Source organism: Bos taurus, chromosome 19 (assembly GCF_002263795.3).
Source record: "Bos taurus isolate L1 Dominette 01449 registration number 42190680 breed Hereford chromosome 19, ARS-UCD2.0, whole genome shotgun sequence".
NCBI lineage: Eukaryota > Metazoa > Chordata > Mammalia > Artiodactyla > Bovidae > Bos > Bos taurus.
The window spans coordinates 50,718,967-50,734,127 of NC_037346.1; the positions used below are offsets into that span (position 1 = coordinate 50,718,967).

At 47.8% G+C, this 15,161-nt stretch overlaps 1 protein-coding gene across 13 annotated transcripts in view; it reads left to right on the plus strand.

Moving 5' to 3' along the window:
* The window catches only part of CCDC57 (coiled-coil domain containing 57), a 110,515-nt gene that overhangs the window by 56,464 nt on the left and 38,890 nt on the right, over positions 1 to 15,161 (plus strand). For 11 of the 13 annotated variants that reach the window (XM_005221096.5, XM_005221100.5, XM_024980973.2 and 8 more), the window contains one exon: positions 527 to 713. In XM_005221096.5, the coding sequence (XP_005221153.2) occupies positions 527 to 713 (187 nt within the window). Of the gene's footprint in view, positions 1 to 526; positions 714 to 1,303; positions 4,210 to 15,161 lie in introns of those variants that run through there. The other 2 variants (XM_015458938.3, XM_024980979.2) reach the window with 2 other exon arrangements.

Consider the following 15,161-nt stretch of genomic DNA (forward strand, 5'->3'; position numbering starts at 1 on the left):
GTCCAGGGCTGGAGAAAGAGTAACCGAGGCTGGGTTCCCATCAGGGCCTCACTTCGGGTCTCCGCCGGCCCCCTTCCATACCAGACAGACAGCAGGCACCCAGCCTATGACAGAGGGGCCAGCAGAGGAGGTGGTGATCACACGTGTAGCCCTCATGGGTCCCGGGCCTGGGCTGCTTCCTCATTGTCTTCACTGGAAAGACACAAAAGCGTTGGTGGTGAGGGGGTGGGGGAGCCACAGAGTAAGCAAGGGCAGGCAAGCCTTGGCCTAGGAGCTTTGACGACCTTCATCACATACTTCTCTCCCCCCGCCCCCCCACAATGAGAGTGAAGGCTGCTGTGGATGCGTCATATTGCAGGGACGCCCGTTTGTCTGTTAGGCTGGAGGGACGTCACCCAGTGGTGTGGCTTCTGGGACAGTTGGTCAGGCAGTGTCCCGCCGTCCGCACCCCAACTCCCACTTCCTCCTCCCCGCCCCACAACCCCAGGCTCATCTGATGGTCTCTGCCATGTGGGTTTGTTCACAGGTTCCTGCAGACGGGGGACCCGCGGGGACAGAGGACCATGGGACGCAGCCCCTGCAGGTCCTGTCTGTGCCCCGACTCCAGAGGAAGCTCAAGGAGGCTGCCAGGAAGATCCTGCGGCTGCGCCTGGAGAAGGAGCAGCTCCTGGAGCTGGGAAACCGGCTGCGAGCGGAGCTGGGGCACCTTACCGGTGGGTCATTCCCCCCCACTCCGCCCCTGCTCTGGGGATGGAGGTGCAGGGTGCAGGGCAGGGCTGGCCCGAGGAGGGCTGGGCGGAGTGGGGAGGCCCAGCCCAGGCTGGGGGTGGGGACAGAAGGAAGGACAGACAGGACTCTGCTTGATCTCTGCCGTGGGAGTCCTGTGAACCCACCCTTCTGGCAGCATTTTGTGAGAAAAATGCCACAGGTTAGCGAAGCAGCTGGCATTTCTATGCGGCTTTGTGGTGGCAGCAAAGGCTGCCGTGTTCCCAGGCCAGCCACAGCCTTAGCCTCCTCAGGATAAAGGCGGCAGTGTGTGCGGTGTGGCCAAAGCCTGGACCGTGGGCTGCAGATGCCCAGGCTGCCCGTCGTGGTGCTGGTTCCTGAGAAAGGGACCCATGAACTGGGCCTGAGGTCCCACGATTAACCCACTAGAGCTACTAGACATTGAGCCTCTCCCAGTGTCTCAGCGCACCAGCCTCCCTGCTTTTAAACCCCTTGGTTTTCCTGCAGCCAAGGCGCCGGCCCCTTTCTCGCAGCCTCCCCCTCACCTTCTGTGGCTCCTGCCTCTGTCCTTTTCCAGCTACAGCTTTGAGTAACTGTGATGATCTCCAAATCTCCGGTCTTTGGGATTTCACCTTGTGGATATGAAACTAAGCCACCCCTCTCTCCATGACAGCTCACCTACTTTAGGAGCAAGGTCTCTGACTTGCATTTCCTGTTGGAGGCAGAGTGCTCCAGTGTGGCTGTAAAGAGCTCAGAGCAACAGGGTATCCACAAAATGCTTCTCTCGGCTAACGAGAGCCCCGGCTTCCTTCCCAGGTCCTTCTCACCCCCAACCACTGCAGTGTCCAGAAAGCACTTCCCACTGAAGGGGAGGAGATGGGACAGAACATCCACCCTGGTCTCTCCCCAGCACATACCTGCATGAACGAGAATAGTTGTTTTGAATACATTAATATTTAGCCTTAATATGTTGACTCCTGAAATTACCAAGCGATTGAAAGTGGGACTCGAGAGCACAAAGGGGACTGCGGAACTGAGGGGAGAGGGTGTGGAAGACCCTGGAAAATCTAAGGAGGAACAGACAAGTCACTTGTGTTTTCAGCAGACATCTTTTTGAGTGGCTGCTATGTGCCAGGCGCCCGAGACACAGAGGTCAACCAAACCATCCGTGTAAAATGATCCCCAGTTGTACTTGGAGACCGCTGTACACATCCACCTTTTGTGTGCATGGGACCTGGGCGAGACTTTGCTCAGAGGCTTTGTCCTTCTAAGAACCCACCCCTGAAAGAAGAAGGGTGAGCAGCGCTCAGTGTATTTCTAGATGTCATCAGTGTGCGAGCAGCAACCGAGGGCGTCTTTCACGGGAGCTGGCTCCTTCCCTTGGGACCCGTTTGACAAAGCCCTGCTTTCGTTCAGTCCTCCTTCTGTTCCACAAGTTGAAGGGGAAGGTTTGGCTTTGCTTGTTCCTTAGGGGCACTTCTGGGCCATCTTCTGCCAAGTTCACTAAAAACCCTATTTTTACTTTTAAGGGTCATGTCGTGTATGTGCTTCTCGCCCCACATTCCTGTCATTTCATGGCCTTCATTCACTTACGGCTCCATTTCTTAATTCCACTGCATTCCCTCCCACATCTGAACCTTGCTTCTCCTTCACCTTGGCCTCTGTGCCAAGCCCTGCCACTGCTCAGTTGCCCTCTCAGCCCCCGAGGCTTCCAGAGGGAGGCACAGCCATGCCTCCCTCCCCCTCCGACCTAACCTGTCTTTCTCCTCATGGTGAATTCCTAGCCTAATCAGCTGGCCTCACAGCCATCAAGTATGTGAGTGAGTCATCCACCTACCTCTCTATCCAGCATCCACTCACTGACACACTCACACATCTCTCAACCCATCTACCCCGCATCCATCCATCCGGCCATCCATCCAACAAAGGAGCAGATCATCCATTGCCGGGCCTGCCTTCCTGTGCCTCCCAGTGTCAGAGAAAGCTACACGTTCCTCGTGGCCAAGTTTGCAGCCTTCTGTGAAAGTTAGAGAGACCTCAGCAGTAGAGCCTTCCATGCCTGGTGTTTTCATTAGTGGTAGACTTTTCGTAATATCTTCTGTTTTTCTTCTCTGGTGATCTGTCTGTATGGATTTTCTGCCTCTTCTTGGATCAATTCTGGACATGTGCATTTTGCTGGAAATCTCTCCAAAGTCCCTAGTCTTCCAAGTACTACCATAGAGCAGTACATAGTGGCCTGTAACTGTTTTCGTCTGCATCTCTGGTTATCGCTCTTTCATTTCCTAAGACTTCAGTATGTGCAGGGATGTGGGATTCTGCTCCACCTGCCCTTTCCCCCATTGGCCATGCACACACTGGCTCAGTTCACCTTTGTATGAGGAAGTCTTCCCTAAATAATGGTTAAAAAAAAAAGTCTAAAACCACCTAGAGGTGGGAAAGGCAAAAATCAACAGAGTTGATGTCGTCACATCCTAAAACATCTGTAAGGAAAAGACATCGTACACAAAGATAAAAGACAAATAACAGATGGGAGAAATATTTGCAGCATACCTGACAGATGAAAAAGAACCAGTACCCAACATGGGCATTCACTGATGACAGGCGAAGTGCCGGACGGAGCGTCCAGGAGAAATCCCCAGATGTGACAAGGGTATGGATGCCACTTGCCTCTGCAGGAGTCTGAAGAGGGCAAGTAAGTCAGCGTTGAGTTCACGCCCAGACTAAAAAGTCCCATCTCAGGAGCTGTCATTGGTGAAGCCTCTCTAAGGGCAGTTTGCCTGCATCTCACAACTTTTTAAATTAGCATACCCTTTGAATACGCAAATCTTCCCCTAGAGATCTTTTAAAAACATTTTCTCACAAATCTGAAAAAGATGCGAATGCAAGGATGTTTGGCAGTGTTTTTTGTTACAGTAAGAAAGCAATTAGGAAGGTCTAGGGGTCCATCTTTGGGACATTGAAATCGGACCGTGGATGCTACTTTAACCCTCAAGGGCATGTGGGGTGGACTTCCCTGCTGGTCCCATCCCCCTGCCGATATGGGGGGCATGGATTCAATCCCTGGTCCGGGAAGACTTCACATGCCACGAGGCATCTAAGCCCCTGCCACACAACTCTTGAACCCACACTCTGGAGCCCATGAACTGCAACTTCTGAGCCCATACACCGTAACTGCTGAAGCCCGTGCATCCTAGAGCCTGTGTGCGCAGCAAGAGAACCACTGCAGTAAGCCTGCACCTTGCAAAAAGAGAAAGTCCACTCACAGCTACAAAGACCCAGCACAGCCAAAAATCAGTAAGCAAATTTTTAAAAAGAGAGCGTGTGGGCCGCTTGCATGCCCACGGGTCTCCTGCATCCCCATCGGGCACCATCTCTGCACGGCACTTCTCAAACGAGAGAGACAGCCCGTTTTCCCCCTTCAGCTCCAGTCCACTGTGGATAATTATTTTGTCAAGTACAATAAAATGTGGCCTTTCCAAACGACTTCAAAACTCCTCACTTTGTGTTGTTTCCTCGTGGGCTTGGACACTCTTTGGACCAGGCTCAGCATGCTGACTACATGATGTGTGTGCCAGCCCAGACACGTCAGCCTATGAGAAGAGCAGCCCGCAGAACAGTGTGCTCTGAGGCCCAGGTGAACATACACAGAGCGTGTGCACCCATGCACACAGAGGGCAGGCTGGCAGGAAGCACCTCCATCCTAACACTTTGAGGAGGACAGTAGATGAGAGGAGAGGGGTGAGCGGTTTGCTCTGTGAACTTGTGCATCATGGTGGTTTGTAAAGAATGCCCAGCACAGGGCTTCCCTGGTGGTCCAGTGGTTAAGAATCCACCTTGCGAGGTTTGATCCCAGTCTGGGAGGATCCCACATGCCCCGGGGCAACTAAGCCCCTGTACTTCTGAGCCTGTGCTCTGGAGCCACAGCTACTGAGCCCACATGCTCTGGAGCCCATGTTCCACAACGGGAGAAGCCACCGCAGTGAGAAGACCGAGCGTGGCAACTAGAGAGTAGCCCCAAACTCTCTGCAACTAGAAAAAGCCCGCATGAAGCCAGGAAGACCCGGAGCAGCCAAATCAATTAATTTAAAAGAGAAAAAACTATTTTAAGAATGCCCAGCACACTCCATTAGTTCCCTTTTGGGAAGGCTACCCTCCCCCAATACTGTGTGGCGGTAGGTTTCTGCTCTCCCACATAGGGAGACAGCAAAGGTTGTGACCAAGGCTGGTCTGTCTGCATGTTTTTTAACAAAGCTGATTTATCCAGGTCATCAATCATGTGACTGTGGTCATTAAGTGGTACAGAGTGACCAACCATGACAGGAGTATGTTTTCATCGCTTGACAATATTGAAAATGTGAGACCATCCAGCCAAGGCAGAGCCACGCCCACTTGGGCTCCCTCTGGTTCCAGCACCACCAGGCAGGGTCAACCCCAGGGCTTGTCCTCACGTGTCCACCTCTGGGAAGGGACTTCATCTCCCAGGGGGCTAGCAGAGCCGCACCTTCACTGGCCCTGGTTTCGTCCTGCATCCCCCACGGCCTGGGATCAGGCTCCTGTCCCAGCCACATGCCCCCTTCTCCAGTTCCAGGCTTTCAGATCTGCATTTATGGACAGGCAGGCTCATGTGGTTCAGATCTGCACTTTCAGACAGGCAGACTCATGTGATTGGGCATGTGGCCCTGACTCAGAATTTCACTCTCCTACCTCGTCTCTTGAGTGGGTAGGTGGCAATGCTGGAGCGTCACCTGTCCTCAGGTGTCCCAGCCCCATTTGCTCTCCCATCAGCCCAGCTGCAAGTGCTCACCCCTCACCTCTGAGACAGTGGCCATCAGACCATCTGCTGGGGCTAAGGCCAAGACCACGGCAGATGCCAGTACAGCTGAGCCGGCCTGCACAATGAGGGACCAGAAAAGGACAGGCCATGAGGCCAGACCAAGCGGACTTCAACTCAACCTACCTCTCCCCTACTTTGTTCTTCCTCCTGCTGCCAGTTCTCCTTTTCCCCATAATTGGAGCCTGTGATGTTTTCTTAATCCAGTACACAGCTGGGATTCTTTAGAGTGTCGGTTATCAGGATCTTAACATCTGACCATTTTGGAAGACTTTATTTTGGAGGGCAAGTAATTTTAGATTCACAGCAAAACTGAGCAGAAGACAACAGACTTCCCATACACTCCCTGCCTGCACATGCACAGCTCCTGTCACCCACATTTACTTGGTGCGGTTTAGTTTCTGAGTCATGTCCGACTCTTTGCAACCCCAGACTGTAGCCCGCCAGACTCCTCTCTCCTTGGGATTTCCCAGGCAAGACTACTGCAGTAGATTGCCATTTCCTCCTCCAGGGGATCTTCCCGACCCACAGATGGAACCCAAGTCTGCTGCATTGCAGGCGGTCTCCTGCACTGCAAACATATTCTTTCCTGCTGAGCCCACATCCACTCTAGATGGTAGATTCATTGCAATCAGTGAAACTGCTTTGACACAGCATCACCCAGACTCCTGCAGTTTTACATCAGGGCTCACTTTCATGGTGTATGTTCTGTGGGTTTAAACCTTGTGCGCTCCACCTGGTCACCTTCCCTCCCTCCTGACCTCTGACAACCACTCATCTTTTCCCTGTCTCTGTAGTTTAGCCTTTTCCAGCATGTCATAGTTGCCTGGAAAATCCCATGGGCGGAGGAGCCTGGTGGGCTGCAGTCCTTGGGGTCGAGAAGAGTCAGACACGACTGAGCGACTTGACTTTCACTTTTCACTTTCATGCATTGGAGAACGAAATGGCAACCCACTCCAGTGTTCTTGCCTGGAGAATCCCAGGGACAGGGGAACCTGGTGGGCTGCCGTCTATGGGGTCGCACAGAGTCGGACACGACTGACTCAACTTAGCAGCAGCAGCAGCAGCATGTCATAGAGTGGGGATCACACAATATGTATTCTCTGATACCTAACATTTCTTAAAGGCTCTTTTTTTTTTTCCCTTGATGTTGAAAATGCTATTTGCTCACTATAAAAATTTCAATGAATGCTGAGAGATAGTTAATTTATACTGTAAAGCACAAACTGCCAACTAGGTCTCGTCTGCACTTTGCTGCCTGTCTGTTGGATTGTCTGTTCATGGTGTCACATGCACCCGAATGTTGAAACAGTGACTCCTGCCTAGCTCTGCACACCCTCCCTCGGGGCCGTCACCGAGCTGGCCCCAGGGGAGACTCCATGCACTGGGCTGCTTCTATCACATGTCTGTTCACTGGGCTCCAGCAGACATGCTCCAACCAGCCTCTCAGGGGAGTGTGAACCGTTCCTCACCTCCCCCTACCCCCACCCCGCCCCCAGGGAAAGTGCATTTGGGTGTTTTTTTACGACAGTGAAGCGCCTATTTGACCACAGCTTCACAGAAGCTAAAAATTCATTAGGAATTGGTTTTTGCCAGTTTAGTTAGGTAAAATTAGTTCATTGTTTTAATTTGTATTTCTTTACATTTCTGTGTGTGGATGTGGGTGTGTGTGTGTTGGCCATTTGTATATCATTATGTAATTTTTCTGCTGAATTTCTTTTGTGCTCTCCCCCAGCTTTCTTCTTGCTGAATCTTTGATTCATCTAGAAATGATTTGGTAAAATAGAAACAGGTTAGGGATCTAGCTTTATTTTATTTTTCCCTAGGTGGTTAGCTGGTTGACCCAGTACTGTTTATTGGGCATAAATAGGAAAATACTGCTTTAGTTTATTAATTATGATTCCACATGTGCATCTCCAGTCCTATAAACAATATTAATTGAGAAGCAGTGATTTTTGGTCACATTTCATGAATTCTTGGTGTGTTTGCCCCTCGCTATCAGCGCCCTGCCACACTCTGCGCCTCCAAACCCCTGGAAGCCCTGGGTCATGCACAGCTTCGCTCGTGTGTTCTGAGGGCCTTGGAGGGAAAGGATCTGACATTCAGGGATCTGTTCTTTCCTTCAAGAAGGGCCTGTGGGCAGTAAACTTTGTCTTCATAAAATGATTTCATTTTGACCACTTCCTGGAACGATGGCATGGCTGGAAGGAGACTTCTGATTGGCATTTTCTTACAGCTTTTTTGTCAGGCAGGGCCCTGCTGTCCTGTGAGAAGCCAGCGTCAGTGTGAACCTCTCCCTCGCCAGTGGTCTGCCTTTCCTCTATGGCTGCTCCCAACCCATTTGTGCTCCTGGTCTATCATCCTGTGTCTACATGAGGGTTGTTCTGCTTTAATTTAACCTGCTCTGGAATCAGTATTTTTTTATTTTTAATATCTTAAACTTATGGTTGGTTGGGTTTTCTGGGTTTTTCCGTTCTTTAAATTTCTCAACTATTTGTCTTTTTTTTTTTTTAATTCTGTTTATTTATGGCTGTGCTGGGTCTTCGTTGTTGTGCAGGCTTTTCTCTAATTAAAGTAGACGGGCTTCTCATTGCGGCGGCTCTTCGCATTGCGACGCACGGGCTCTCGGGCTTCATTCAGTAGTTGCAGCAGGCAGGCTCAGCAGTTGCGACTCCCAGGCTCTGGAGCACAGGCTCAGTAGTTGTGGGACTTAGCTTAGTTGGGCTTCCCAAGTGACGCAGTGGTATAGAATCTGTCTGCCAGTGCAGATGCAGAAGACACGAGAGACACGGGTTCGATCCCTGGGTTGGGAAGCTCCCCTGGAGTAGGAAATGGCAACCCACTCCAGTATTCTTGCCATGGAAAATCCCATGGACAGAGGAGCCTGGCGGTCTACAGTTCATGGGGTCACAGAGAGTCAGACACGACTGAGCAACTAAGGGCACACACACGGACTTAGTTGTTCGCAGCATGTGGGTTCTTCCCAAATCAGGAAAGGACACGTGTCTCCTGCATTGGCAAGCAGATTCTTTATCACTGAGCCACCGGGGAAGCCCAGTCATTGCTTTTTTAAATACCACGTCTTCCCGTTTCTTGGTAATCTCTCCTAGAGCACGTTAAATGTGTTTATTAACCTGTGTGTTTTAGGATTTCTTTGCTACCTTCCAGGGGGTTTCCTCAAAGACGACTGCTTGGGGTCAATGGGTGGTTTTCTATGTCTTTATCAGAAGTTTCCATTTTATTTTTATTCGTTCCTTTCCTTGGGTTTATTTTATTGTTCTTTCCCTGATTTCTTAAGCATTTATTTTATCCTTTCTTGTTTAGTAATTGCATAGTTTTAAGATGTGAATATCCTTTCTGAGTATCAATTTTGCCATGTCCCAGGGTTTTGCTTTTTTTTTTCTTTTAAACTTGGCTGCACTGGGGCTTAGTTGTGGCACAAGGGATAGTTGCTGCGTGAGGGATCTAACCTGGGCCCCTGCATTGGGAACACAGAGTCTTAACCACTGAATGACCAGGGAAGTCCCACCCCAGAGGTTTTGAGGGATAATATTATCAGGATGATTAGTTGCTAGATTTTCTACCACTATAGACTCAGGTTTTCTATATCACTCAAGTTGATTAAGAGTATTCACCTAAAAACAAAAGGCTATTTTCCCAGAAGAATGAGTTTATTTGGAAATAACAAAGAACTGCAGTTTGGGACATGCAATTATGGTGAACCATATGCAAATCCAGTAAAAAAACCAGACAGAACTTAAGTTTTCTCTCAAGTGAAATAGAAGTAATACAAGAACTACTGTAGGGGATAATGAGGCCCTGAGCCCCAGTAGCCTCTTCTGTTACAGACTTTATACGTTGAAGTGCTTATTTACCTGGGGAGGGCATTTGAGGGAATCTATTTGAATCTTGATGGGAGGATTTTGCCAATATCAATTGGACAGTTTGCCCATAAGGAGGGTGGTACCTGATTCAATAGAGACAAATGATCAGTGTTTCCAGAAGCAGTACTATCAGAGACAGAGCAAATAAAAGAAGTCAAAGGGTGGTTTAATTCACCTGATTGGTTATTTTGATGGCAACTGTCAAATTTTAGAACTGTTTCTCCCTTTTTGGGAGAAAGAAATTCCAGCATGATACTTTTCCAAGAAGCCCTGGCCTTATAAATTAATAGGGGTGGAGGAGCTAAGGAAAAAAGGGTGTGTACCTCTTAAATGGTCTAAGCAAAAGGGAAGAGGTTCAGAAACCGGACCCTGTTGAGGTTCATTAGAGACCCTCACTATTTGGACCATCTTAGTATTTTTCTTTAGTGATGGGGCTGAGCACTGAGAGTGTGATCTGGGGTCTGTAAAGACAGAGATTCGTTCGCAATCTGGAGAGTGGTTTCTCCAAGCTGATTCAAGGAGAGGATTGAGAGAGCCCCAGTCATTCCTCAGAGCCCCTCACAGGGAGGGGCTTAAGAGGATGTTTGAGAGGCTGGTTAGAGGGCTAAAGATGCCCAAAACACTTACACTTTTAGCAATCTTTTTCCCGTGTCCTGGCTCTTTACAGTAATAGCAGAGACTAGAAGGGTTTTGTTAAGGCGCCTTCATTTTCAGAAATTAAAGATTAAGAATTTAGTGGTCTTGACTCACCTAGGATTCGAGTCAGCTGATTTGCCAAGTTAACTAAATCTAAAGTGAACATAATCTCCCATTCCACCCTTGTCCTTCTAACTAAAAGAGAATGATCCTGGTTCAGCCATTAGTAAGTGAGGCGATAAGGGCTATCCGAGTGACTTCAACATCTGAAGGAAGACCAGTATTTTCTTTAAAGACAATTTGGAGTCAATTAAATAGTCACGAACAGGTTCATCAGATTTTTGTGTGCAAACCTGAATTTAGTTCCCATCAACAGGCTTGGGAAAGGCAGTTGTAACTGCTGGTGGGGGTTTTCAGCAAACGTTCTGACCTCTTAACAGAAGCTGTGGTGGTTTAGTCATTAAGTCATGTCTGATTTGTGTGACCCCATGGACTGTAGCCCTCCAGGTTCCTTTGTCCATGGGGTTTCCCAGGCAAGAATATTGGAGAGGGTTGCCATCTCCTTCTTCAGGGATCTTCCTGAACCAGGGATGGAACCTGTGTCTCCTGCACTGCAGGCAGATTCTTTTACTAGAAGCTAGGCGTTTGTTTTTCTAAAGCCACCCCCCCACCCCCCCACCCCCTGCCCAGGGTGATTCCTTCAGCCTAATTTCATTCAGTGTTTGGCTTGCCTCTCAAAAAGCTTGTGAACTAACTGATATAAATCTGAGAAACCAGACTGGTAGGTTTGAATAACTATGCTAAATTCTTCAGCAAATCTACCAAGGTCCTCAGTTACTTTTGGAAACTTTTAACTGTGTGTGGCAATTCAGCCTTTGTCAAGGGAACATAACTAATGGGTCTTACTTACTTACATAAGTAATGGGTCTATTTGGACCCTCAGAAGATTTCTCTATTTTTTTGTTGTTGATTATTTTATTTATTTATTTGTGCCAGATCTCAGTTGCAGCACTCAAAGGTCTTTGATTTTCATTGTAGTATGTGAGAGTTTAGTTGCGTTATTCAGACTCTTAGTTGCTGCATGCAAATTCTTAGTTGCAGAGTGTGGAATCTAGTTCCCTGAGCAGGCATTGTGCCTGGGCCCCCTGCATTGGGAGTGTGGGGTCTTACCACTGGACCACCTGGGAAGTCCCAGAAGTTTTCCCTTTAAAGGCCAGTTTCTGATAGAGCGTGGCAGACTGAGACAAAGAAGCAAGGGGAGGGAGAGTGGGGGGATAAATGAGCTGATACCAGGGACAAAGAAGTGGGGGGGATGAGCATGAGGCTTCAGAGCCATTTTGTCTTTGTTTGCCTTGGACGGTATAATTATTGTATTTGCAGAGAGACAATTTTAAATTCCTGATAATATTTGGAAGCCTCAAAATAGCAATCAACAGCAATCAAAATAGCAATCAATTTTAATTTTGATAATTTCAGAGTCATGGCTGTCTAATAGTTTTAAGAAAGGTAAGCTTGGTGAGTCTGAAAGTTCTCCATAATGGCCAGTGATGTTCCAAATTACTTTGGGTTAAAATTTGTCCATTTCTTTAGAAACATGCGTGAGAAGGGACTGTGGTTTTTAAACATAAAATCAGACAGGGTCTTTAAATGTGGGGCACCCTCAAGACATTTTAGATAACTGGGATCCCATTTTCTGGAGGTTTCTTTCTTTCTTTTTTCTCTAAAGCAAAGGGGGCAATTCTTAAACAGCCTGCACGCCAAATAGCAGCACAGTTCCACTTGGGACAGCCTGATCCCAAAAGAATCGGGTTAAAGGCTGAATGGCACAGTTCGAAATAGGAACAGCCCAATTCCAAAAGGAATTGGACCGAAGGCCAGCACAGTTCCAGTTGGGACAGCCTGATTTCAAGTAAGGCTGAAGTCCCAAATGAGTGCTCACAGACAAAGCAAAGCCTTAACAAAAAGGGTAAAGCCTTTAAACATATCCCAGACAAAGCCTTTGAGAGTTCTAAATGCACTAAGAGCGGAGCTCCAATCCAGGAGAAAACCTTCCCCTTAAACTCCAGGGGTGACTAGGAAAATGGTGAGCCCTGTAGACTTGGTGAGTACCCCACCCTTTTGCTCACCAGTCCCAGGGTTGTCAGGAGTCTGCTCTGGATCTTGGTGGGACCTCCAGTGTTAACCTAAAATTTATTTTTTGTCAGCAAAATGAGTTTATTCAGGAGCAACAAAGAATTCCAATTTGGGACATACAACTGTGGTGAACCACATGCAAGTCAGTGAGTTCAGTCTCAGTCGTGTCCAACTCTTTGTGACCCCATGGACTGCAGCACGCCAGGCTTCCCTGTCCATCACCAACTCCCAGAGCTTCCTCAAACTTTTGTCCATCGAGTCGGTGATGCCATCCAACCATCTCATCCTCTGTTGTCCCCTTCTCCTCCAGCCTCCAATCTTTCCCAGCATCAGGGTCTTTTCCAGTGAGTCAGTTCTTTGCATCAGGTGGCCAAAGTACTGGAGCTTCAGCTACGGCATCAGTCCTTCCAATGAATATTCCGGACTGATTTCCTTTAGGACGGATTGGTTGGATCTCCTTGCAGTCCAAGGGACTCTCAAGGGTCTTCTCCAACACCACAGTTCAAAAGCATCAATTCTTTGGCAGTCAACTTTCTTTATAGTCCAACTCTCACATCCATACACGACCACTGGAAAAGCCCTAGCTTTGACTAAACAGACCTATGTTGGCAAAGTAATGTCTGTGCTTTTTAATGTGCCATCTAGGTTGGTCATAGCTTTTCTTCCAAGGAGTAAGTGTCTTTTAATTTCATGGCTGCAGTCACCGTCTGCAGTGATTCTGGGGCCCAAGAAAATAATGTCTGTCACTGTTCTCATTGTTTCCCTGTCTATTTGCCATGAAGTGATGTGACTGAATGCCATGATCTTTGTTTTTTGACTGTTGAGTTTTAAGCCAGCTTTTTCACTCTCTTCTTTCACTTTCATCAAGAGGTTCTTTAGTTTCTCTTCACTTTCTGCCATAAGGATGGTGTCATCTGCATATCTGAGGTTATTGATATTTCTCCCTGCAATCATGATTCCAGTTTGTGCTTCATATAGTCCAGCATTTCACGTGATGTACTCTGCATATAGGTTAAATAAGCAAGGTGAAAATATACAGCTTTGACGTACTCCTTTCCCGGCTGGAACCTTTCCCAATTTGGAACCAGTCAGTTGTTCCATGTCCAGTTCTAACTGTTGCTTCTTGACCTGCATAGTCCTGTAAAGCAAATAGTCCAAGTCCGCTCCTGTTGCCTCTTGACATGCAAGTCAGATAAAGCAGAAGAGAGGAAACCTTTTTATAGCGGAGTAGGGGACATTGTGGGGAGCTGTTACAAACAGAGTCCTTTGGAGGAAACTGGGAGTTCAAAGTGTAGTGATTTTTCATTGGCTGAACTGTAATGATCTCTCATTGTCTGGGCTGCTGCCAGGCAAAGAGAGTATCTTCCTCCTCCTTGTGGCAGTAAGGCAATGTCACTTGTGTCTGGAGATCCAAAGTAGTCTCTTCTGTTAGGATCTGTATTTACATGAGTAAGGCATGCATAAGGGCTCCGCTTCTGGCCTCCTGACTCCTGTCTTGGTGAGTTCAGTTCAGTTTAGTCACTCAGTCATGTCCGAGTCTTTGCGACACCATGAATCGCAGTACGCCAGGCCTCCCTGTCCATCACCAACTCCCGGAGTTCACTCAGACTCAACGTCTATTGAGTCAGTGATGCCATTCAGCCATCTCATCCTCTGTCGTCCCCTTCTCCTTCCTGCCCCCAATCCCTCCCAGCATGAGTCTTTTCCAACGAGTCAACTCTTGGCATGAGGTGGCCAAAGTACTGGAGTTTCAGCTTTAGCATCATTCCTTCCAAAGAACACCCAGGACTGATCTCCTTTAGAATGGACTGGTTGAATTCACAAGAGAGAGTTTCAAAATTGAAGAGAGAATTGAAGTCTACTTTTGATTGTGTTCTATTAAGCAGCCTTTTGGAAAAAAAATACAGTTTTATTAAAGATGCTGAAGAAGACCTAGATAAACAGAGGTATAGTAGTCCCACTGATAATGATACCCGTACTCTAGTGTGTCTACTAGAGGTCACTTTTTTGAGGACATCCAGTTCTCAAATAGATGAAAATTCTAACACATTTTTTTGTGGAGCTGGACAAACTGGATTTTAGGTTCATGTGGATGAACAAACGAGCAGAACACCAAAGGTGACCCTGCTGGTCTTGGAGGGTCTCTGGGGAGGTGGGAGGCTGCCGTGGCTCTGTGGGGACAAGGACACTGGTGGCAGAGGTACTCACCAGGGTGAGCTCTCCTGGAGGCCAGCCACCACCCCAGCACCAAGACCCAGCCCCACCCAACAGCAGGTAGGCTCCAGTGCTGGGACGCCTCAGCCTAAATACAATGATTAACACTCTTTCTAAACTTCTGTATACTCGTCAACTTGAAATGCCAAGAACTATGATTTTTGCATTACAATCTTGCACTGTTCTTTTATTTCTGTCCATTTCTCCTTCTGTTCCTTACCACTGTGTTGTGTCAGTTTTCATGCCATGTTACTTAGAGCAGAAGTGCTCATGCCAGTTATAGCTCATCAAGGTTCATATTATTCAGTGTCCTTTCTGATATCTGATAACATTTTAATAATATTTCTTTAATAAGTGTTAAAAGATAATTTTCAGGGAGAAGATATGATTCTCAAACAGATATGAAAGCCAGCACATGTTTAGAATTTTCCCCTGTTCATTGAACAGTGAGGAAACCAGTCAAATGTTATAACCAATTCAAGGAAAAATCAAAAGAGCAAATGTATATGGAGTAAAGGAATTGAATTGCAAATAGAGGCAGAACCAGTTTCTCTAAAGGGAGGAGCGGGAGCCCATGAAAAAGCCAAGGGACAAGGCATAGTCTGCATGTCCAGCAGCTTCCAGAGTTGTAACTCAGGCACTGTGAGAGGCGGTACCCTGACAGCTCCTCAGGATGTGCGGTAGGCAATGCAGTTTCCATAGCTGTTTTTTTTTTTCCCTTTAGTTTCTCAGCTTTT